The sequence below is a fragment of the Chiloscyllium punctatum genome, chromosome 28, assembly GCF_047496795.1.
Source record: "Chiloscyllium punctatum isolate Juve2018m chromosome 28, sChiPun1.3, whole genome shotgun sequence".
NCBI lineage: Eukaryota > Metazoa > Chordata > Chondrichthyes > Orectolobiformes > Hemiscylliidae > Chiloscyllium > Chiloscyllium punctatum.
In genome coordinates, this window is record NC_092766.1 from 46,521,488 (window position 1) to 46,547,404 (window position 25,917).

At 47.1% G+C, this 25,917-nt stretch overlaps 1 protein-coding gene across 2 annotated transcripts in view; it reads left to right on the plus strand.

Moving 5' to 3' along the window:
* The first annotated feature begins 969 nt into the window (after nt 1-969).
* The window catches only part of LOC140454071 (uncharacterized), a 59,800-nt gene continuing 34,852 nt past the window's right edge, over nt 970-25,917 (plus strand). The window contains exons 1-4 of one of the 2 annotated variants that reach the window (XM_072549023.1): nt 970-1,138; nt 2,068-2,183; nt 7,967-8,125; nt 20,003-20,137. In XM_072549023.1, coding sequence (XP_072405124.1) covers nt 20,072-20,137 — 66 coding nt within the window. In that variant the 5' untranslated portion in view covers nt 970-1,138; nt 2,068-2,183; nt 7,967-8,125; nt 20,003-20,071. The remainder of the gene's footprint in view (nt 1,139-2,067; nt 2,184-7,966; nt 8,126-20,002; nt 20,138-25,917) is intronic. The other variant, XM_072549022.1, reaches the window with a different exon arrangement.

Consider the following 25,917-nt stretch of genomic DNA (forward strand, 5'->3'; position numbering starts at 1 on the left):
ACAAGAGGCTGCAACAGGAGGGGGACAGGTAGCTCCATTCAAAACCCGACTCCTTCTCAACTGTTTTCACCACAAAAACCAAGCGCCTTTCAGAAAAGCACCTCTATATCCCACCACTTTGCCCTACAATCGTGGTATCTGGCTGTGCACTAAGAGCAGTGCAACAGTCTGTACTGGGACCCTGAAACGCTTGGTAAAGAGTCAAATCATCTGAGCATTGAGAGCCTCACCACATTGCATGCATTTTCTCTTGTTTTCACTCTGTTCCTGACTTCCTTTGGTTTTCTTAATGAACCTGCTAAAAGTTGTTATTACACACATCTGCACAAGCTGTGAATTGAACCCAGGCCTCTCGGTCCAAGATTCGGGATATTTTCACCGCGTCACAAAACATCAACTCAAACTTCCTTTGTCCCTTGCCTGGTCAGTCACGCCTGAATCAACTCTGCAATTGGGAGGAAGGGGCAGAACAGGAGGACCGAGGAGTGGCCGGTCATTTAACCATAGTGAATGAGGAAGAGGAGCCAAAGAATTCTCGGGAGTGAACGCTTCAACATTGGTCAGAGAGCAAACTATTTTGCAGGATTGATCATTCTCACGACATCGTGGAGCATTAAACGTCTCTCATAAATCAATGTGAGGTTTTAAAAAATGCTGTAGTTTAAATGTAAAACTGATAACGTACATATTTCCGATCGATTTACACGACTCGAGTAAGAAACTTATTTTCAAACTCCCAGAACAGTTGGTGATTTACATACCTGGCCGGTATGGTTGATTTGGACCAGACAATTTGCATGTTAGACATCTCTATGATTATAACTCGACAAAGCAATTGTTAATGACTAATATTTTACCCATCAGTCTGTGCAGTTATGAATATTCTCTATGAACTCACTGATAACCTCAGACGCACGCGCAGTTTTGTTTCTATGCAGAGCATGCGCAGTGTCACATTGGTCAGGGCACAGAGAGAGAGAGACATGGAGCTACTTTCTCTGGCAGCGGCTGCGATCGGCTTCAGAGAGCGGCGCACAGAGATGGTGTGTGGGAGCCTCGCCGGGAGAAAGGAGCGGAGAGAATTCACAAGTCCTGGATAAAGGTTAAAAAAAACTCGTAGAAGACCCTCCAGGCCCGGGTAAGGAGGTGGCGGTCTCTGATCAGGGAAGCGGCCCAGGGTCACGGCCGCCATTTGTTTGAGGGAAGAGGAAGCTCAGGGCCGCCATCTTGAGAAGGTCAAGGTGCAGGAGGGCGGGGCTTTCGGGGTCTGTAGAACAATCAGAGGAAAGGGAAGCCCCATTGTTATTGATTAATTCCACGTACACAGCTTCACTGAGCGATCCTGCAGGAATATCCTCTCTCAGTCCTGCTGGGATGTTTCACCCAGTCAGAACCAGCAGCTCTCCTCCTCTCTCAGCTCCCCTTCTGTCCTTCCTGCAGCATCTGTCCCCTGGAACATTGAGCTGCCTGTCCTGTCCCTCCCTCAGCTGTTGTTTCTGTAATACCTGTAATAGCCCAGTCCCATCTTCGATTACTTCACTGATGGATTTTTCTTAACATCAGCAATTGTTTAATACTCACTTACAGGTTTTTAATTGCATCGTTTTTGAAGCATTTATTTCACATTCAATCATTTGCAGTGGTGGGATTTGAACCTGTGTCCAGAGAACACTTGCTGAGTTTCTGGATAAATTGTCACACAATAATGCCACTAGGCCATCACCTCACCTGCTCACAGTTTGTATATCCCAGTGCAACATGAATCAAAACCCTTTCTTTCTGCACAATTGTTTGACCCGGCTCTCTGGTGATGTGACTCAGTACCTCTCCATATGGTATCCCTCACTGTGTGGGTCTAATTGCTGCCTCTGTCAGCGTCTCTCACTTTTGAAGCTACTCCACATCCTGAGCCAACAGAATTCTCCACTCCAGAGAGATGAGGCAGCACAGGTCAGGAATGGAGACTGGGATTTTCGAGATCTCTGTGGGCTCAGTGCCATTCTATATGTGTAACCCTCAAAGCATTAGTCTAACTTCCCATTCTGCCTATTTCTGTATCTTCTACAGGTACTCATGGAGTTCCTGACTCAATAGACTTGCCCACTGCTGATTGGGACGATGGTTGGTCAGTCAGAAAGACAAAGTCAGGGAGGTCGGGAGTCTTCAATAAATCCTGCTGCCAGGTAAGATCATTCCAGTGCACAGAGCAGACAGTAATAAGGGGGATCCAATCATCAGCTTACAAGACATGACATAGAGAAAGTGCTGGAGGGGGAGCACAGTACAGACACACCCCAGGCTCAATCACCATGCCTGCTGTAAGTTTTGTGTAATGAGACAGCATCGGGAGTTCCCAGTTATCAGTCCAGGCCTGTGCTTTCTTAGGGAGCATCAGAACAACTGGGGAGAAAGCAGGCCTCCCACCAGAGGGTGGTAATGCTGCCTGTGATCTTTCTGTTCCCTATTCCCTCTCCAACACTGTATCAATGGCTTGTATTGAGGACCAGTGTCTTCAATCATTCTAACTCCTATAACAGTTCCTATCTCTGTCATCTCCTCCCCCTCACCAATTATTTCACATATTTGAAACCTCCAGTCCAGATGACCATCCGTATCGCTGTAACTTGCTTCAGTCTCTACAACATGCCTTGTCTCGATAGTCTTCTCCTCCAATAACTGGAGACATAGGGTCTGTTTCTGTGCGGCATGACCATTCGGCCGAGGTTCCCTAAATGGAATGAGTCGCGTTTGCCTGTGTTTGGCCCATATCCCTTCAAACCTTCTCCTCTGGCAGTTCATTCTGTCTATGCACCATCCTCTGTGGATAATGTTGCCCCTCAGCTCCCTCTTTAAATCCTTGCTCTCTCACCTCACGTTTATGCCTCTAGCTTTGGATTCACCTACCCTTGGCAATTCACCTTACATCGACCCAACATGGTCAAAGGTCACCCCGTGGCCTCCTCTGCCCAGGAGAAATATTGACGACAGTGTTACCAATATCACCAACTCATGTCTTCATTGATCAGAGCATTGAGTACAAGTGTGTCAATTGCCGCTTTCAACACCGTATCGCCCTGTGATGCCAGTCCAAGGAACAATGTAATTACACCCCTTGGTCTCTCCCTTTTCTACAACACTCCAGGGCCCGACAATTACCTGTGTTAGTCCTCCCTGGTTTGTCTTAACTAAATCCAACACCTGAATTAAACTCCATCTTTCATTCTTTGGCCCAGTTGATTAACATCCCTTTCGATAACTATATTCCCTGCCCACTCTTCTACTAATCTTGGTATCCATAAACATATTAACAGGGACTCCTATATTTTCAGAAAATTGTTTATGTAAGTGGTGCACAACAGTGGTCCCAGCACCAATCCTTACAGCACACTGCTGGTCAGAGGCCTCCAGTCTGAACAACAACCCTCTCCCCCCACCCTCTGTCTCCCACTGTCATCCCATTTTGTATCCAGTTGGCTAGCTCTCCCTGATCCCTTGTGATCTACCCTTACTAACCAATGTATCATGCTACACCCTGAACAAGGGTTTGCAGAAGCCAGAAACAACGTCTGTTGCTCTGCCTTCGTCTATCTTTTTGGTCACATCTTGAGCAAACTCCAGTCAAGTTTGTGGGACATGTTTTCCCATGCACAAAGCCATGCTCGCTGTCCGTAATCAGGCCTTATCTTTCCAAATGCATGGACGGCCTACCTCTCAGAATTACCTCCAACAACTGACCCACCCTGATGTCTCACTCATCAGTCTGTAGTTCCCTGGCTTTCTCTTGCAGCCTTTCTTAATTAATGACACAACATTATAATCATAGTCAGAGAGTCATACCGCACTGTTTGGTTAACGCTAACCATGCTCTAAAACTGACCTTGTCCCCCCTGCCTGTTCCTGGATCATATCCCTTCAAACCTTTCCTATTTCTGTACTAATCCAAATGTCTTTTAAACATTGTAATTGTCCCCATGTTCACCCCTTCCTTGGGAAGTTCATTTCACACACAAACCACCCTCTGTGTAACAATGTGCCTCATGTCTTTTTTTTTATGTCTCTCCTCTAAACTTACAAATGTAGTGCCTTGTCTTGAAACTCCCCTGTCCACGGGAAAAGACAACTCCCATTAACTCTACCTGTCCTCCTCGTGATTTTATAAACTTCAATGAGGTCATCTGTCAACGTTCAGGTTTCAGTGAAAAATACCAACCTATTCAGCCTTTCTTTATACTTTCGTACCCAGCCACATCCCAGTAAATCTCCTCCCAACCCTTTCCAACTTAATAATATCCTTCCTATAACTGGGCGACCAGAACTGGACACAGTCTTCCAGAAGAGGACTCACCAATGGCCTGTATAATCTCAATGCGACTTCCCAACTCCTCTCTCCAAAGGACTGAGCAATGAAAGCAAGTGAGGCCAGCACCTTTTTTTAAACTATCCTGTTTCTCCATATTGCAAACTTCAAAGAATTATGTAGCTGAACCCTGAGGTCCCTCTGTTCTACAACACTACCGAAGGTCTTGCCATTAATTGTATAAGTCCTGCCCGTGTTTGTTGTTCCAAATGCATTACCTCGCATTTATTCAGATTGAACTCAATCCACAGTTTTTCAGCCATTCACACATTTCATCAGGATCCCTTTGTAATCTCAGAAAACCTTCTTCACTGTCCACAATGCCACCTTCCAGTCTAACAGCCTATCACACATAGCTCTCTATGGTACAAATATCTCTGCTAGGGGTCCTACAATTTCTTCACCAGCTTCCCACAATGTCCTGAGATCCATTTGATCATGTCCTGAGGATTTATCTACCTTTGTGTTTTAAAACCTCCAGCACCTCCTTTTCTATAATGTGGACTCATTTCAAGACATTGAGTCATTGAGATGTACAGCACGAAACAGGCCCTTCGGACCAACTCCTGCATGACGTTTCTAGTCACATTTGCCACAATTTTCCCAATTTCCCTCTAAACCTTTGCTATTCATACACCCATCCACATGCCTTTTAAATGTATTTCTATCAGCCTCCACGATTTGCTCTGGCAGCTTATTCCATCCACTCTGCGGGAGCCAGTTGTCCTTTAGACCCCTTTGAAAAGTTTCCCTCGCCTGGGGAAATGACCTTGTCTATTGACCCTGTCGATGACCACCATGATTTTAAACACCTTTTATCGGTTAACTCCTCAGCCTCCCATGTTCAAGTGAAAACAGCCCCAGCCTATTCAGGCTTTTCCCTGAAGCACAAACCCTTCAACCCTGGCAACATCTTTGGTCATTTCTTCTGAACCCTTTCATGTTCCACGATATCCTTCCGATGGCATTGAGACCAGAATTACACACAGTATTCCAATAGTGGTCAGGACAAACACTGTTTAGTTCCCTGAGCGCCCCAGTCTTTATCCACAGTAAGTTCCAAAGTGAAATATTTGTTTTGGATCTTGTAGTTTCACACATCATTGCCTTCATTGATCATTTAGGAGACCGGGTTTGTCCCGAGCTCTTCTTTTGCTCTTAATACACTTGTAGAGTCTCTTTGGATTCTCCTTAACTTTCTCTGCCAAAGTGATCTCATGTTCCCTTTTTACATTCCTGATTTCCATCCTAAGTGTATTTCTACAGCCCCGATGCTCCTGAAGGGATTCCCTTGAGTCAGCCAGTTAGATCTGACATGTGACCCCTTTTTTTCTTGACCACAGCCTCGAAACTCAGCCAGTGTTTCCTAATTCAGTCAGCATTGAGCTGCACACTAACAGGAACACGCTGGCGCTGAACTCTCCTTTTATCTCGGTTTTAAAATATTCCCACTTGCCAGACTTCCCTTTACCTGCCAATAGCCTCCCCAGATCTACTTTAAAAATTCATGTCTAATATTATCTTGCTCCATTGAATAACTTTAACTTGTGGACCAGGCCTGTCCTTTTCCATCGCTATTTTCAAAATAATATAATTGTGGTAACTTTCCAAAGTGCTCCCCCACTAACACCTCAGTCCCGTTCCCGAACTTGTTTCCCAAGGGGAGGTCAGGTTTAGCCCCATTCTCCAGTTGGGCCACTTACATAATGTCTGGAAGTTTTCGGAACACACTTAACAAATTCCTTCCATCCAAATGTTTAACTTAGTAGCAATCCCAGTCCAGGTTTGGAACGGTTAAGATCCCCTATCATTACAACCGTATTATTCTAAGAGATATCTGAAATCTCCTGACATATTTGCTCCTCCATCTCCCATTGCCTATCGCTGTAGTCCGACCGTAGAAAACTAATGACCAATTTTTATTTCTCAGTTCCACTAATATCGTTTAACTGGGCGATCCTACATGAATCCTCCCTCTAGGTACTGCTGGGATGATTCCCCCCAATCAAACCCACCAGCTCTCCTCCTGTTTTGCCTCCTGTTCTATCCTTCCTGTAGTATCTGTCTCCGGAACATTGAGCTGCTGGTCCTGTTGCTCCCTCAGCTGTGTTTCTGTAATATCTATGGGATCCCAATCCCATGTTCCCATCCATACTCTGGGTTCATCGGCCTTATCTGTCTGGCCCTTTGCATTGAAATAACTGCAGTTTAATCCACCAGTTTTCCCTAATTGTCTGCTATGTTCTTGCCTGCCTTGTCTACATATGTTGCTCTCTTGAACCTTTGTACCAGCCTCAACTTTCTTTCTGGCCTTACGACTCTTTTTGGGGTCACACAGCCCTGCCAGACGAGTTTAAATCCTCTCGAGCAGCTCCAGCAACGTTCCCCACCACGATGTGGGTCCCCCTCCTGCTCCCAGTTCAGGTGTATTCCCCACCCTGTCTACCTGTGCTGACACCTTCAGACATCCAGGGACTTGCCCACCAAGGTCCCTGTGTTTCTCAGTACTCCAGGAGGACCTACCCTTCATGATGTATATCATTCGTTTATTAGACTTCCCACAGTGTATTACCTCACAGTGATCAGAAGTAAACTCTGTCTGACATTACCCTGCTCAGTTTAACATCTGATCGATATCAGATTGCAGCCTGAGTCCATCCCCCTCACTGTGGACAACACCCTCACCTTTCATGTTATCTGCAAATCTACTAATGTTACCTTCTGCTTTCACATCTGAGTGATTCATGTCCATAATGAACAGCAATGGCTCCTGCACAGATCCCTGTGGTACAGCCGCTGGGAAAAAGCTTTCAATCACAAAACCAACCCTCCACCAATTGTGGAGTCAATTTACCAACTTACCTTGGATCCCATGGGATCTTCCGTTTTGGACCAGCCTTCCATGTGGAACCTTGTCCAAGACCTTAGTGAACTCCATATAAACCACATCATCTGCACTGCCCTCATCAATATCAGAGGATAGTCGTCTAGCAAATCCATACAGACAATCCCTAATGAAATTGCGCGGGTGTCCGTTTTTCGCGATTACATTGTATAGGTGTTCTTCCTCTTTTTGCAGTTCTGGTGTGCTGCAGTGTGTTGTGGCCCTTTTGAACAGTGTCTTGATGCAACTTCTTTTGTGTGTGTTGGGGTGGTTGCTTTCGTAGTTCAGGACTTGATCTGTGTGCGTGGCTTTCCTGTATACCTTTGTGGTGAATTCTCCATTTGGTGTTCTCTGTACCATCACGTCTAGGAATGGGAGTTGGTTGTCCTTTTCTTCCTCTCTAGTGAATCGGATTCCTGTGAGTGTGGCGTTGATGATCCGGTGTGTGTTCTCTATTTCTTGTTTTTAATTATTACAAAGGTGTCATCCACATATCTGACCCAGAGTTTGGGTTGAATTTGCGGTAAGACTGTTTGTTCTAATCTTTGCATTTCCGCTTCTGCTATGAGTCCAGAGATGGGTGAGCCCATGTGTGTGCCGTTGATTTGTTCATATATTTGGTTGTTGAATGTGAAGTGTGTTGTCAGGCACAGGTCCAGTAGTTTGAGTATGCCGTCTTTGTTGATAGGTTCACCATCTTGTTGTCTGTTTTGCATGTCCAACAGGTTGGCTATTGTTTCTCTGGCTAGGGTTTTGTCGATAAAGGTGAACAGTGCCATTACATCGAATGAGACCATGGTTTCTTCCTTGTCTATGTGTGTATTTCTGATGATGTCCAAGAATTCCTGTGTTGACTGGAAAGAGTGTCTGGATCCGCTGATCAGGTATTTCAGTTTCTGCTGTAGTTCTTTAGCCAGTTTGTGTGATGGTGTCTCTGGTAGTGATACTCTGGGTCTGAGTGGGATGTCTGATTTGTGAACTTTAGGCAATCCATAGAATCTGAGGGTGTTGTTGCTTTCAGTTTTCATTCTCTGTAGGTCAGACCTGGTTATCTGTGCGCTTTTTTTGTAGGTTCCTCAGTGTGTTGTTTATCCTATTGGTGAGCTGCGGGGTGGGGTCAAACTCCACACAATTTCATCCACAGATGCCTCAGGGAAAGACAACGGAATGAAGACATGCCACGACCCAAAGGAATAGCCACACTACCATACATCAAGAACATTTCTGAACTGACAGCCAGACTACTGCGACCACAAGGACTCATAAAAGCACACAAACCAAAAGCCACTCTCCAACAACAACTCATCAGAACGAAGGACCGATACCCAACATGAGCAAATCCAATGTAGTGTACAAAATCCCATGCAAGGACTGCACAAAACACTACATCGGACAAACAGGAAGACAGCTAACCATCTGCATCCATGAACACCAACTAGCCACGAAACGACACGACCAGCTATCCTTAATAGCCACACACGCAGATGACAAGCAACATGAATTCGACTGGGACAAACTACTATTATAGGACAAGCCAAACAGAGAACAGCCAGAGAATTCCTCGAGGCATGGCACTCATCCACAGATTCAATCAATAAGCACATTGACCTGGACCCAATATACAGACCACTGCAGTGGACAGCTGGAACTGACAATCGGAAGCAGCAGATGCAAATCACTAGGTTTCAGAGGAAAGATCACAGAAGCGCTTCACCGGAGGGTCCCTGAAGAAGTCACCTCGACAGGGGACGAAACGTCCCTCCCTCGCTGTGTGTGTGTGTGAGCATGTCCCTCCCTCACTGTGTGTGTGCGTGTCCCTCCCTAATTGTGTGTGTGTTTGTGTGTGCGTATGTCTGCGTGTCACACTCCCTCACTTTGTGTGTGTGTGTCCCTTCGCTTTCTGAGCACATGTCTCACCCTCGCTGTGTCTGTGTGTCTCAACCTGGCTGTGTGTGTGTGTGTGTGTGTGTGTGTGTGTGTGTGCGCGCGCCCCTCTTGCTGTGAGCGAGGGTGTCCTCCCCTCGCTCTGTGTGTGTGTATGCATTTCACTCAGTCACTGTGTCTGTGTGTCCGTCCCTCACTGTCTGAGTGTGTGTGTGTGTGTGTGTGTCCCTCTCTCACTGTGTGCGTGTCGCTCTTGCTGTGTGTGTGTGTTTGTGTGTGTGTCCCTCCCTCGCTGTGTGTGTCCGTGTCCGTGTCCCTCCCTCACTGTGTGTGTCCGTGTCTGTGTCCCTCCCTCACTGTGTGTGTCCGTGTCCGTGTCCCTCCCTCGCTGTGTGTGTCCGTGTGTGTGTCCCTCCCTTGCTGTGTGTGTGTCCCTCCCTCGCTGTGTGTGTCCGTGTCCCTCGCTGTGTGTGTGTCCCTCCCTCGCTGTGTGTGTCCGTGTGTGTGTCCCTCCCTCGCTGCGCGTCTCGCTGCGTGTGTGTGTGTGTGTGTATGTGTGTGTGTATACGAGTCACACCGTCACAGTATGTGTTTGTGTCCCCCCTTCACAGCGTGTCCCTCCCTTGCTGTTTGTGTGTGTCACTCCATCGTGTTGTGTGTATGTGTCTCTCTCTTGCTGTGTGTGTGTGTCCTTCCCTTGCTCTGTGTGTGTATGTCCCTCGCTTGCTCTGTGTGTGTATGTGCCTCTCCCTCGCTGTGTGTGTGTGTGTGTGTGCATGTCCCACGTTCTGTATGTGTCAGTTCCCCCCCCCCCCCCCCCCGTGTGTGTGTGTGTGTGTGTGTGTGTGTGTGTTTCCCTCTTGCTGTGTGTGTGTGGGTGCATGTCCCCCCTTGCTGTGTGTGCGTGTCCCTCCCATGCTATGTGTGCATGGCCTTCTCTCCCTTGCTCTGTGTGTGTGTGCGCACGTGTCCCCCTCTTGCTCTGAGTATGTGTCCCTCTTGATGTGTATGTGAGTGTCACTCCCTCACTGTGTGTCTGTGTGTCCCTCTCTCGCTGTGTGTCTGCATGTATCCCCTTTACTTTGTGTATGTGTGCGTGTCCCTCTTGCTGTGCGTGTGTGTGCGTGGCCCTCCCTCGCTGTGTGTGCATGTGTCGCCCCCTTGCTATGTGTATGTGTGTGTGTGTCCCTCTCTCGCTGTGTGCCTGTGTTTGTGTGCTTGTGGATGCGCGAGTCCCTCCCTTGCTGAGTGTGCGTGTCCCCCTCTTGCTGTGAGTATGTGTGTCCCTCTTGCAGTGTATGTGAGTGTCCCTCCCTTGCTGTGTGTGTGTATGTTTGTGTGTTTGTGTGTGTGTGTCACTCCCTCACTGTGGGTCTGTGTGTCCCTCTCATGCTGTATGTGTGTCCCTGCCTCGCTGTGTCTGCGTGTATCCCCTTAACTGTGTGTATGTGTGTGTGTCCCTCCCTTGCTTTTTGTGTGTGTGTGTGTGTGACCCTCTTGCTGTATGTGCGCATAACTCCCTCGCTGTGTGTGTGTCCCCCTCCCTTGCTCTTTGTGTATATCCCCCTCACTGCGTCTGCGCATCTCCCCTCGCTGTGTGAGTGCATGTCCCCCCTTGCTGTGTGTGTCCCTCCCTCGCCGTGTATGTGCGTGTCCCCTTTTGTTGTGTGCGCACATGTCCTCCCCCTCGCCGTGTGTCTGCTTGTCCCTCCTTCCTTGTGTGTGAACGTGTCCCTCCCTTGCTGTGTATGTGCGTATCCCTCCTCGCTGTGTGTTTGTGTATGACCCTCCCTCACTGAGTGTGGGCATGTCTTTCCCTTGTTGTGTGTGCGTGTCCCTCCCTTGCTCTGTGTGTGTGTGTCCCTCCCTCCCTCCCTCCCTCACTGTGCGTGTGTGTACGTTTCACTCCCTCGCTGTTTGTGTGTCCCTCCCTCGCTATGTGTGCGCGTGTTCCTCCCTCTCTGTGTTTCTGAGCAAGTCCCTTACTCGCTGTGTGTGTGTGTCTCACTTGCTCTGTGTGTGTGTGTGTGTGTGTGTGTGTCTCCCTCGTTGTGTGTGTTTATATGTCACACCCTCACAGTATGTGTTTGTGTGTGTGTGTGGTTGCGTGTGTGTCACTCCCTCACATTGTGTGTATGTGTCTCTCTCTCACTCTGTGTGTGCACCTCCATCCCTCGCTGTGTGTGTGTCTCCATCCCTCCCTCTCTGTGTAAGTGCGCGTGTCCTTCCCTTGCTGTGTATGTGTGCATGTCCCCCCCTCGCTGTGTATGTGCATGTCCTTCCCTCGCTGTGTGCTCATGTCCCTCTCTCACTTTGTATGCATGTGTCACTCCCTTGCTTTGTGTATGTGTGTGTGTGTGTCTTTCCCTTGCTCTTTGTGTATACCCCCCTCACTGTGTGTGTCGCGCATGTCCTTTCCTCGCTGCGTGTCTGCGTGTGTCGCCCTCACTCTGCGTGTCTGCGCATGTCCTTCCCTCGCTGTGTGTCTGCGTGTATCTCCCTCACTGTGTGTGTCTGCGCATGTCCTTCTCTCGTTGCGTGTCTGCGTGTATCCCCCTCACTGTGCGTGTCTGCGCATGTCCTTCCCTCGCTGTGTGTCTGCGTGTATCCCCCTCACTGTGTGTGTCTGCGTGTATCCCCCTCACTGTGTGTGTCTGCGTGTATCCCCCTCACTGTGCGTGTCTGCGCATGTCCTTCCCTCGCTGCGTGTCTGCGTGTATCCCCCTCACTGTGTGTGTCTGCGTGTATCCCCCTCACTGTGTGTGTGCGTGTATCCCCCTCACTGTGTGTGTGCGTGTATCCCCCTCACTGTGTGTGTCTGCGTGTATCCCCCTCACTGTGTGTGTCTGCGTGTATCCCCCTCACTGTGTGTGTCTGCGTGTATCCCCCTCACTGTGTGTCTGCGTCTATCCCCCTCACTGTGTGTCTGCGTGTATCCCCCTCACTGTGTGTGTGCGTGTATCCTCCTCATTGTGTGTGTGCGTGTATCCCCCTCACTGTGTGTCTGCGTGTATCCCCCTCACTGTGTGTCTGCGTGTATCCCCCTCACTGTGTGTCTGCGTGTATCCCCCTCACTGTGTGTGTCTGCGTGTATCCCCCTCACTGTGTGTGTCTGCGTGTATCCCCCTCACTGTGTGTGTCTGCGTGTATCCCCCTCACTGTGTGTCTGCGTGTATCCCCCTCACTGTGTGTCTGCGTGTATCCCCCTCACTGTGTGTGTCTGCGTGTATCCCCCTCACTGTGTGTGTCTGCGTGTATCCCCCTCACTGTATGTGTCTGCGTGTATCCCCCTCACTGTGTGTGTCTGCGTGTATCCCCCTCACTGTGTGTCTGCGTGTATCCCCCTCACTGTGTGTGTCTGCGTGTATCCCCCTCACTGTGTGTCTGTGTGTATCCCCCTCACTGTGTGTCTGTGTGTATCCCCCTCACTGTGTGTCTGCGTGTATCCCCCTCACTGTGTGTCTGCGTGTATCCCCCTCACTGTGTGTCTGCGTGTATCCCCCTCATTGTGTGTGTGCGTGTATCCCCCTCACTGTGTGTCTGCGTGTATCCCCCTCACTGTGTGTCTGCGTGTATCCCCCTCACTGTGTGTGTCTGCGTGTATCCCCCTCACTGTGTGTGTCTGCGTGTATCCCCCTCACTGTGTGTGTGCGTGTATCCCCCTCACTGTGCGTGTGCGTGTATCCCCCTCACTGTGTGTGTCTGCGTGTATCCCCCTCACTGTGTGTGTCTGCGTGTATCCCCCTCACTGTGTGTGTCTGCGTGTATCCCCCTCACTGTGTGTGTGCGTGTATCCCCCTCACTGTGTGTGTCTGCGTGTATCCCCCTCACTGTGTGTGTCTGCGTGTATCCCCCTCACTGTGTGTGTCTGCGTGTATCCCCCTCACTGTGTGTCTGCGTGTATCCCCCTCACTGTGTGTGTGCGTGTATCCCCCTCACTGTGTGTGTGCGTGTATCCCCCTCACTGTGTGTCAGCGTGTATCCCCCTCACTGTGTGTCTGCGTGTATCCCCCTCACTGTGTGTGTCTGCGTGTATCCCCCTCACTGTGTGTGTCTGCGTGTATCCCCCTCACTGTGTGTGTCTGCGTGTATCCCCCTCACTGTGTGTGTCTGCGTGTATCCCCCTCACTGTGTGTGTGCGTGTATCCCCCTCACTGTGTGTGTCTGCGTGTATCCCCCTCACTGTGTGTGTCTGCGTGTATCCCCCTCACTGTGTGTGTCTGCGTGTATCCCCCTCACTGTGTGTGTGTGCGTGTATCCCCCTCACTGTGTGTGTCTGCGTGTATCCCCCTCACTGTGTGTGTCTGCGTGTATCCCCCTCACTGTGTGTGTCTGCGTGTATCCCCCTCACTGTGTGTGTCTGCGTGTATCCCCCTCACTGTGTGTGTGCGTGTATCCCCCTCACTGTGTGTGTCTGCGTGTATCCCCCTCACTGTGTGTGTCTGCGTGTATCCCCCTCACTGTGTGTGTCTGCGTGTATCCCCTTCACTGTGTGTGTCTGCGTGTATCCCCCTCACTGTGTGTGTCTGCGTGTATCCCCCTCACTGTGTGTGTGCGTGTATCCCCCTCACTGTGTGTGTCTGCGTGTATCCCCCTCACTGTGTGTGTGCGTGTATCCCCCTCACTGTGTGTGTCTGCGTGTATCCCCCTCACTGTGTGTGTCTGCGTGTATCCCCCTCACTGTGTGTGTGCGTGTATCCCCCTCACTGTGTGTGTGCGTGTATCCCCCTCACTGTGTGTGTGCGCGCATGTCGCTCCCTTGCTGTGTGTGTGTGTGTCCAAAATTTGCACCATCAGTGGGTTGGCCATCATAAATTGACTGTGGTATTCAGGAATGTGTGGTTTAAGTAAGTTCACCGCGAGAAATGCAGGATTTAATGTATAGGTAGAGGGGTGGGTCTGGGTAGGATGCTCTTCAGAGTTTTGGAATGGACTGGTTGGGCCGAATGGCCTGGTTGCACACGATGGCGATTCTATTCAGGTTATTGTCCAGCCCTGTCACCATCCCTGTCTCTTACACCTTGCCTTATCCCCAATATTCTCCTTAACACTGTAATCTCCTCCAGACTCTAAAACACTCCTTGCCTATGTAATCTTCTCCAGTCCTTACAAAGATCGATCTGTCTGTCACCTCTTCCTGCTTTTCGAACCCTCCCTATAACTATGACCATTTGGTACAGCACTCCCAATCATTGTTCCCTCTTGAAACTCCCATAAACATTTGTATCTCTGAAAACTCATCTGGACTGTCTCAACTTCCCTTTGACAGTTACATGCTGAGACCTGCTCTATATCAGTGAAGTAATTAAGTCTTGGCAACACTCACTGTTATAACCTCCCTCCAGCCTCACAGCACCGAGGATCTGGAGAAGCTCTTTTCAACCTGACAGCCATCTCTGTGTCTGTAATCTCCTCCACTCCCCATAATACCTTCTCTCTGAGCTCCTCTGTAGTCTACTAAACACTCCCTAACACTGTCTGTATCAGTGTAACCTTCTCCAAAAACACAACCTTCCCTGTCTGTGTAAATCCCTACACCAGTCCCTATCCCCCTCAGCTCCGTCTAACAATACAACCCTCCATGTCTGTGTATTCACCCTCAGTCCCTACTCGCCTCCCTATCTGTGTAACCTTCTCCATGCATTTTTGCTTCAGTCTCTTCAACTGTCCCTGTCAGTGTAACCTCTTCCAGACGTGAAAACTCTCCTCTTTTTGACTTACTCAGACCACATACCCCTCACTATCTATAACCTACTCCTGTCTGAGAAACCTACCTCTGCAAATTGCTCCAACTCTTCAACTCTCCACAACCTCCTGCAGCTCTTACATCCCTCCCTATCTACCAAATCTCTTCCAGTTCCTGAACGCCAACAGTCTGTGGAGACCCGACCACCATCCCTATCAGTGTAATCCTCTCAGGTCACTGCAGTATTCCTGATCTGTCAAACTCACTCCATGCCTGTGCCTCTCCCAATCCAGTCCCTACAAAACCCACTATCTATTTAACACCCTCCTGTCACTATCACCCCCATGTCAATGTAAGCTCCTCCTGTGTCTCCACCATCTACCCATCTCCATAACCTTGTCCAGCTCTTACACCACTATCTGTTTAAACGTCACCCTCCTCTACAACTTCCTCCTGTTTGTGCTATGCTCCCTTATCTGTGAAACTGTCTCCAACCAAAATTGCAATCCCAATCTCTGAAACGAAATCCAGATTCCTCAACCTCCATAACCCCCAGAACCTAAGCCTTCCTATATCTATAACCATCTCCAGTCACGACTCCCCTGTATATCTCAGTTTGTTCTTCCAGTCGATACAAATCTCTTTATCTCTGTAATCTGCTCAGCTCCCTAAAACAGTCCCTGTCTGTGATCCAGCCCTGGCCTACAAACATCCTTTTCCCTGTAAACTTCTCTATCCCTCCCAACATTCCCATCTCCATGAACCCCTGTCAGCCCTACAGCTCTCCACATTTCTGTAACCTCCTGTGGGTCTATGGTCCTCCCTCCCTGTGAAACCACCTCCAGTCCCCACGTGCCTCCCAATCTGGGTCCTCTGCTCCAGATCAGACCATTGCTGTCTCTGTAAACACCTCCACTCCTGACAACTCATCCCATTTGTGTAACCTCGTTCAGACCCCATACTCTCCAGCTTCCTGAATCCTCTTCCTGCATTGCAACCAAAACCACATGTTTATGTAATATCCACCAGTGCTTACACCCTCCCCAACTCAGTAACCACTTACAGTCCTAACAAAACACCGAAACAGTGAAACCTCTCATTTCCCTACAATCCTCCCTCCCTCCGTCCCTCCTCAAATGCCTTCATCACCATGAAACCTCACAATTACTGAAACCTCCTTTTGGCACTGCAACCCTCCTAATGTCTGCAAAATCCTCCTGTCCTGATATTCCTCCCTATCTCTGTAACCCCCACCACCCTCCAGTGCCCTTCTGGGGAACATGGCAGAGGAGAGAAGATTTGTAGCGTCTGGACCATATTACGGAAGTAGAATTCTGGTAATTATAGATTTGGTCTTATGTCTGTGGTGTGCAGATTATTGGCGAGGACTGTAAAGACAGGATTTATGACTACTTGGAAAACCATAGTTAAATTAGAGACAGTCAGCATGACTATGAGGGGTAGGTCATGCCTCACAAACCTTATTGAATTCTTTGAGGATATGACAGAATATGTTGATGGTTCATTCAGAAAAGAAGGATGATTGGGATACAGGGAAATCTGTCTGTCTGGATACAGGATTGGATGGCTCAGAGAAGACAGAGGGTGGCAGCAGATGGACAGTATTGAGCCTGGAGCTCAGTGACCAGTGGGGTTCTGTAACAATCAGCTCTGGGACTCTGCTCTCTGTGATTTTTGTAAATAACTTGGATGTGGATGTTGGAGAGTGGGTTAGTAAGTTTGCAAATCATGCGAAGGTTGGTGGAGTCGTGGGGAATGTGGAGGGCTGTTGTAGGTTGCAGTGCGACATTGACAGGACGCAGAGCTGGGCTGGAAGTGGCAGATGGAGTCCAATCTGGAAAAGTGTGAAGTGATTCATTCTGGAAGGTAGAACTTGAATACAGAATACAGGGTGAAAGGCAGAATACTTGGCAGTGTGGAGGAACAGAGAGCTCATGGCGTCCATGCCCATAGATCCCTCAAGTTGCCACGCACGTTGGTAGGGTTGTTAAAAAGGCATATGTTGTGTTGGCTTTCCTTAGCAAGGGGATTGATTTTAAGAGCCGTGAGGTTTTACTGCATCTTTATAGCGACCTGTTGAGACCACACATGGAATATTGTGTTCAGTTCTGGTCCCATTTTTACAGCAAGGATGTGCAATTTTAGAGAGCGTACACAGGAGGTTTACCAGGATGCTGCCTGGAAAGGAGGGCATTTCTTATGGAGAATGTTTGAGGGAGCTAAGGCTTTTCTCATTGGAGTGAAGAAGGACTTGGTAGAGGTGAATAAGATGATAAGAGGCACAGAGTGAGTGAATCGTCAGAGACTTTTCCTCCTATGGCATAAATGGCTGTTACAAGGGGGTGTAATTTTAAGATGATTGGAGGAGAGATAAGAGGATAGAGAATGGTAGGTGGTTGGATGGACTGCCAATGGTGGTAGTAAAATTAGACACATTCGGGACATTTAATAGACTCTTGGACAGATACATGGATAATAGTAAAATGAAGGGTATGTAGGTTAGTTTGATCTTATAACCGGATAAAAAGTTGTCATAGCATCATGGCCGAAGGGTCTTGTGCTGCACTGTTCTGTGTTCTATGTTCTGTGTGCTAAACTGGGTAATAAGCTCAGATCAGTGTAAAAGGACATGGCATTCAGGAGGAGCTAGTCAACTGGATACAAAAATTACTTGATGGTAGGAGACAGAGGGTGATGGGAGACCTGTTGTTTTTCTGACTGGAGGTATATGACCAGCGGTGGAGTGGGTCCCCTGTTGTTTGTCATTTGGATAAATGGTTTGGATGGGAATATTGGTTTCCTGGTAAGTTAGCTTCTTGGGTGTCACTGACATTGGTGGTAAAGTGGTTAGTGGAGAAGATTATATGATACAACAAGATTAACAGTACTGCTGGGATAGTGAGCTGAAGAATAGCAGATAAAGTTTAATTAGATAAAGGTGAAGTGTTCCATTTTGGTGGAATCAACCAGGGTGGGACTTGTACAGTTCATGTTCGGGCCCTGGTTAGTGTTGTCAGTCAGTGACCCAGGGAGACAGGCTGGTGAAGCAGGAGTTTGGGATGGTTATCTGCATTAGGAGAGCATTGAGAGTAGGAAAGACATTGGTGAGGCTATCATAAAAACATTGTTGTTCAGTAGGAAGAACTCACCTGGTTCACTTTCCTCATTTAGTGAAGGACATCTGACATTCTGACCTGGTCTGGTCGACATGTGACTCCAGATTCACAGCAATGTGGCTGACTTTGAGCTGCCCTCTGGATAATTAGCAGTGGGGTCAAAGAATGTTGTTCCAGGCAGTGACACCCACATCCCATGAATGAACAAATAAAAATACATATGTCCCTCCCTAACTCTGCAAACCCCTCCAGCTGCAGCAATCCGTACTGGCTTTGTAACACTGTTCAGGTCCTGACCCCTCTCTGTAACACTCTCACCACCTCCAGCGCTTTCACCTCTCCCTGTTCCTATTGTGTCATTAAACCCTGACAATGATTCCCCTTCCCACAACCCTCCTCCTGCGAGCAGACCCTTTGCAATCTATTTAACATTTACTCCTAAAACACTCTCTCACTTCAGGATTTAAGTATTTTGTGGTGATCTTCTCAGCCTCATAATCTAGTATGATCCCTTTTGTCCTGAGTGAGGGACCAGTGGGGATTTCTTGCTGAGGTTTTCACTGTTTCAATGTAATGTCCTTTTGTTGAGTGTTTTACACTGTTCCTTTAAATGTTTTCCACTGTCCATTTACAGACACATATTTCAGTCTGTTTAGCCTGTTCACCTTGGTCAGTTCTCTCAAACTCATGTAATTGACTATTTTTGTTTCTAGTTGTAGCTTGTCCTTTCTGTGATTCACTTTAAAACTTTATATTTCTTTAAACTGCACTTTCTCACAATTTCCCAGGGGATCTCTCCAGGTGACATTACTCATTCACTAAGTTACATCACACAACAGTCGCTCGGAAATAGTTACGTCCCTAGTCAGTTGCACAATGTGTTATTCAAAGAAACACTGAAAAATAATTTTCTGAACTCCTCTTCCAATATCACTCTTGTCAGTGTGAATGTCCTAGATTTTGGGAATATTGATGTTTCCCAAAGTTATCACAATGCTTTTATTAAAAATTCTAATTGATTCCTGTTTATTGCAGTGATGAACAATGAAATGCTGTTTGGTGGCTAAAACTGTTCTGCTGCTTGTGTCCTTTGCAAGTAGTAGCCAGAATTTACATTCAAACTTACTCTACTTCATGATCTGTGGCCAAATGCTTTCTCTGTAATGCCTTTGGTATCCATTATTGTTCGTGTTACCCATTTTGCCTGAGTTTCCACAAGGTTGTGAACCATTGAATATTTATGCTCCACCTTTTGTTCGCCCTGTAACCATGTCTCATTGCTGTCTAAATCTCTTTTATCTCTGTGTCACAAATCCATCTACCTTATTGCAGAGACTTTGTCCATTCCAAACAAATCATAATTTACTCTTTCTCACAATTTCCTGTCACAACCCGATTCACTGATGTACAGTTTTAACTAAACTTTCCTGTTCCTTTCTGCTTGTCTTCAGTCACATTCCCATGCTGTTCCGATGCTTCACCTTTTCTCTTTGGATTTGGAAAGCTCCTTTCACCTGGACCCTGTCCCTGCATCACCTCTGTCAGTTTACAGCCCTGTCCATAAACCTACCGACATGATGGTGTGATTCAAACTTGTCTCCCGTGAACATTAGCTGAGGTTTTGGATACATGCTCTAGCAATAATACCACTAGACCATCACTTCACCTGCTCACTGGTTGCTCATTCCTGACCAGTTATACCATCATGAAGCAGAACCCCTTCTTCCTACACAATTGTTTGATTCTAAAACCTCCTGACATGATTGTTTGAGCCTGATTCCTTCCAGCACTCTGTTGATATCACTCAGTATCTCCCCATATGGTATCCCTCACTGTATGCAGTAATTGCTGCCTCTGTCAATGCCCCTCGCTCTTATAGCCACTCCAGATCCTGATTCAACAGAATTCTCCACCCCAGAGAGATGCAGCAGCACAGGCCAAGGACGGAATCTGGGATTTTACAGATCTCTGTTTTTTTCAGGACCATTCACCATGTGTAACTCTCACTACATCAGTATAAATTCCCATTCTGTCTATTTGTCTGTCTCCTATAGGTGCTCAGGAAGGTCCTGACTCAATAGACTTCACAGCTGCTGGGTGTCTCGTCCATCACCACATTGAAGATGGTTGGTCAGCCAGAGAGACAAAGGGCAGGGAGATCTGGAGCCTTCAATAAATCCTGCAGTGAGGTAAGATCACTTAGTGCACAGAGCAGAGAGCAATGAGAGGGCTCCATATATCGGCTAACAAGACATGACATAGATCCAGTGCTGGAGGGGGAGCAGAGTACAGACACACCTCAGCCTCAATCACCACCCCTGCTGTAAGTTTTGTTGTACAGAGACCGCATCGGTGTGTCACAGTTATCAATCCAGGCCTATGCTGTCTTAGTGAGCATCAGTACAACATAAGGGAAAGCAGGCTTCCCAAGAGAGGGTGGGAATGCTGCCTGGGATCTCTCTGTTCGGTATTTCCCTCTCCAACACTATCTATGGCATGTCGCATAGACCGGCGTCTTCAATAATTTTTAACTCCTGTAACAGTTCCTGTCCCTGTAACCTCCTCCCTTCTCTATAGTCCCTCCACATATTTGAAATGTATTGCATTCCAGACTATCATCCCTATCACTTTAAGTTGCTTCAGTGTCTACAGTGTGCCTTATCTCTGTAGTCTCCTCCTCCAATGACAGAGTCATGCAGCACAGAAACAGAACCTTTACTTTGATCCAACAAGTCGATGCTGAAGATGGTTCCTGAACGGGTCACGTTTCCCTGCAATTGGCTCATATCCCTTCAAGCCTTCTCCTCTCCATGTATCTAACTAAAATGTCTTTTCCATGCTGTCATTGTGCTTCTCACCATCACTTCCCCTGGCAACTTATTCAATATGTGCACCATGCTCTCTGTGAAAAATGTCCTTCTCTGATCCCTTTTAAGTCTTCCCTCTCCCACCTCATATTTCTGCCCTCTAGTTATGGACTCCCCTACCCTGGGGTAGAGACCTTCACTATTCACGTTACCTGTACCCCTCATGGTTTATAAAGCTTTATAAGGTCACCCCTCAGCCTCCTATGCCAAATGGAAATACGCAGGACAATGATATAAATATTTTTGCTCATGTCCCTGCCACTACTTTGCTACAATGTTCTGGGATACAGTTGTTCAGGACCTTAGGGCTTTTTCTACATTTGAGTTCTTAGACATCCAACACCACCTCTCCTGTAATGGGGACTCTTTACAAGACATCACTGTTTCTTTCCCTTTGTTTCCTAGTCTTTGTCCACAGTATGTTCTGACATGAAATGTTCATTTAGTGTCTTGCCCATCTCCTGTGGTTCCTCACCTGAGGGGCCTTATTGTCTCTCTCGTTGCTTTTTTGTACTTGTATGCTGTAGAATTTCCTTACATTCTCCTTAACTTTATCTGCCAAGGCTATCTCATTCCCACTGTTGTGCATCCCAGCTTATCCACCTTATCCGTGTAAGTCAAACCCTCCAGTATCAATAACATCTTCGTCAATCTTTGCTCCGTGTACAGTTTTAGAAAATGCTTCCTAAATCGGGATGATCAGAATTCTCCACAGTACTCCAACTGGGGACCCAGCAATGTCTTGTACAGCCGTATCAGGATGGACCAACTCAGGTATTCAATGCTGTGACCCATGAGGGCCAGTGTGTCTAATCCGCTTTCACCATCCTGTCCACCCGTGACACCGCTTACAAGGAACAATGTCACTGCACTCCTTGGTCTCACTGTCTGTTCGACAGCATTGAATAGGGCCCTACCATTAACAGTGTCAGTCGTCCCTGTTTTGTCTTAACAAAATCCATGAATTAAAATCCATCTTTCATTCCTTGACCCACTTGTCCAGTTGATCAAGAGCCTCTTCGATAACTGTCTTCACTCCCCACTGTAACACTTATTTAGCTTACTAACAATGATTCCTATATTCTCGTTTATGTAAATAATGTACATGTGGCCCCAGCACCAATCCTTATGGCACACCGCTGGTCAGAGCCTCCAGTCCACACAACAAACCTCTCCCATTACCCTCTGTCTCCTACTGTCAAGCCCATTTTGTGTCCGTTTGTCTTGCTCTCCCTGATCCCATGTGATCTAACCTTACTAACCAGTGCACCACGATAAACCCTGTCAAAGGCCTTGCTGAAGTCAGGATAGACAATGTCTACTGCTCTGTCTTCGTCTATCTTCTTAATCACCTCTTTGACAAACTCAGTCAAGTTTGTGAGACACTACCTTGTATGCACAAAGCTGTGCTGACGATCCTTAATCAATCATTACCTTTCCAAATGCATGTAACTGCTGTCCCGCAGAATCGCTTCCAACAACATTCGCACAACTTACATCAAGTTAATTGGTCTTTAGGTCCCTGGCTTTTCCTCGCAGCCTTTCTTAAATACTGGCATAGCATTAGTCACTCTCCAGACTCCCAGCTTGTTACCTGTAGCTGTCTTTGATAGAAATACCTCTCTAAGGTACCCCACAATTTCTTCCCTAACTCGCCCCCCACCCCCACCAATGTCATGGGATCCACCCGATTAGTTCCGAGAGAGTTGTCTACTTTTTATATGATTTAAAACCTTCAGCACCTCCTGTTCGCCAATGGGGACTCTTGTGAAGACATCACTGTTTATTTCCCTGACTTTCCCGGAGTTTCTCCACAGTAAGTCCTGACATGACATTTATGTTCAAACTAATAGAAGTATGGTGATTTTGCCAAAGTGCTCCCCTACAAACACTTCAGTCCCTTTCCCTACTTTTGTTTCCCAAGGGGCGGTCAGGTTTTATCCCTTTCTGCAGTCAGGCCATTTCCATATTGACTGAGACAGTTTTCTTGAACATATTGAATGAATTCCTCCCATCCAAGCTGTATACATTATGGCAGTCCCAGTCTGGGTATGGAAAGTTAAAATCTCCAACCATTAAAGCCCTATTATTGTTAGATATCTGAGATCTCCTGATATATTTACTGCTCTATTTCCAGTTGACTATTGGGGGCCTGTAATACAGTCATATCAAAGTGATGACTCATTCTTTTTTCTCAGTTCCACTAAGAGAATTTCACTGGGCGATCCCCAGGCATATCCTCTCTAAATGCTGCAGTGATTTTTTTCACGAATCAAGAATTCCACTCTCCCTCCACTTCTGCTTCCTGTTCTGTCCTTCCTATAGCATCTGTCCCTGGAACATTGAGCTGCCGGTAATGTCCCTCCCTCAGCTATTGTTCTGTAATACCTGTGATATTTCAGTCCCATGTTCCCATCCTATGCCATGCACTCATCTGCCTTATCTGTCAGGACTTTTACATCAAAGTAAGTGCAGTTTAATTGTTCGGTTTTCCCTCATTGCCTGCTCTGCTCTTGTCTGCCTTATCAATTGAAATGACTCTTTGAAATTCAGTCCCAACCTCAACCTTCAGATTGTAGCCTGAGACCATCCCCCTCACTGTGGACAACACCCTCAACTTTCATGTCATCTGTAAACCTTCTGCTATCACATCCAACTCATTAATGTACATAATAAACAGCGATGGTTCCTGCACAGATCCCTGTGGTACATCCGCTGGTGAAAGGCTTCTCATCACAGAAACAACCCTCCACCAGCTTTGGATCCAATTTGCCAACTTGCCTTGGATCCCAGTGGCTCTTCCCTTTTGGACCAGCCTTCCATGTGGGACCTTGTCAAAGGCCTTAATGAACTCCCTGGAACCCACATCATCTGCACTTCCCTTATCAACATTTTCAATCGTAATTTCAAAGAAAGCTCAGCTTAATTCATCAGACAGGATCTTCCTTTACCAAATCCGTGCTGACTACCCCGAATTGTTTCCTGCCTTTCCAGTTATTGATTCAAACTGTCCCTCAGAATTGTTCCCAATAATTTCCCTCCCACTGCTGTCAGACTTTCTGCTCTGTAATTACCTGGCCTTTCCTTTGGGTCCAGTGACTACAACTGTCTTTGTTTTAACATTGTTATGGAAAAAAGATCAGACACGCTGACAGATTAAGGTGTGAAACTGGAGCAGGATCAGATTTGGGGCCATGAGGCAGGATCGAGCGAGGTCGATTGGGTGAATTAAAAATCACACAACACCAGGTTATAGTCCAACAGGTTTAGTTTGAAGCACTAGCTTTCGAAGCACAGGTGATCATCCTAAAAGATGAAAGGCTTAAACTAAATGTGTTTGATATTACATTCCATGACACTGCTATCCTGTTGCTGTAAATTCTGAGCCTTATGATTGTGCTCCATATCCACCTGATGAAGTAGCGCTCCAAAACCTAGTGCCTCCAGATAAACCTGCTGGGCTGTAAGCTGGTGTTGTGTGATTTTTAACGTTGTACACTCCATTCCAACACCGGCTCCTCTACATTATGACTGCCATCAATTGGGCGAGACTGTTTGAAGGAAAATGAATGACTGGCAAACAGGAAGCTTTTAAAAGTGTGATCTCAAGAGTCCAGGGCCAGTATGTCCCTGTTAGAGTGAAGGGAAAATCTGGCAGGTTAAGGGATCCCTGGCTGATGAGGGATATTGAGGCTCTGTTCAGGAAAAAGAAAACAGCATACATAGAGTTTAAACTATTCATATCTTTTTCCAGTCCTAAAGACATGATCAATCTCAGGTCCCTGCAGCACTCCTGATCTGTAGAACTCACTGCAATGCCTGTGACTATCTGATCCAGTTCCAAAAAGACTCCCTATCTGTGTAACATCCTCCGTTGCCTATCACCCATCCTGTCAATGTCAGGTCTTCCAGTCTGTCCATCATCTACTCATCTCCATAACCTTCTCCATCTCTTACACCCCTATCTGTGTAAATGTCACCTTCCCCTTCAAAATTTCCACTTTGACCAAACTGCAGGAGTTACTAATGCTCCCTTATCTGTGAAAATGTCTCCAACCAAAATGGATGTCCTTATCTCCCGGTCAAATTGTCAGACACGACCCCCTCTATACCTAAATAACCCTCAGAACCTAAGCCTTTCAATAACTATAAACATCTTCAGTCACGATTGCCCTCCACATATCCGCTTGTTCTTTCCATTTATAAAACTGTCTAGATTTCTGTAATCTGCTCCATTCACCTAAGACATTCCTGTCTGTGCAAACCGCCCCATCCTACCAACATCCTTATGCCTGTAACTGCTGCATCCCTCCCCACCTCCCCATCTCCATGAACTCCTGTAGACCCTACAGCTCTCCACATTTCTGTAACACCTTGTGGCTCTCTGGTCCTCCCTCCCTGTGAAACCACCTCCAGTCCTCACACCCCTCCCAGTCTGGGTCGTCTGCTCCAGATCAGACCATTGCTGTCTCTGTTATATCCTGACAATCCTAGCACACCTTCCTGTTTGTGTCTCTTCATTCAGATCCCATCTCTCCAGCTTTTTGAAACCCCTTTGTGCCATTGTGAGCCTCCTTATTTAGAATATAGAGCAGTACAGCACAGTGCAGGCTCTTCGGCCCTCGACGTTGCACTGATCTTTTATCCTACTCTCAGATTAAACTAAACTACAGACCCTACATTTTACTATCATCCATGTGCCGATCTAAGTGTTGCTTAAATGGCCCGAATGTATTGGACTCCATTACAAATGTTGGCGGTGCATTCCATGTATCTGTCACTCTGTGTAAAATAAAACCCTCTCACATTTCCCGTAAAACTTTCTCCAATCACCTTCCAATTATGTCCCCTCATTATAGCCATTTGTGTAAATGGAAAAGTATCTGGTTATCCTCGCCACTGAGGCCTCAAATCATCTCGTTTACTTTTACCAAGTCACTTCTCATCCTTTTTCATTCCAATGAGAAAAGCCCTAATTCCCTCAACCTTTCTTCATTAAACCTCCACTCCTGATAAATCTCCTCTACACCCTCTCTAAAGCTTCCACATCTTTCTGATAATGAGGCAACCAGAACTGAACACAATATACCAAAAGTTCTCTA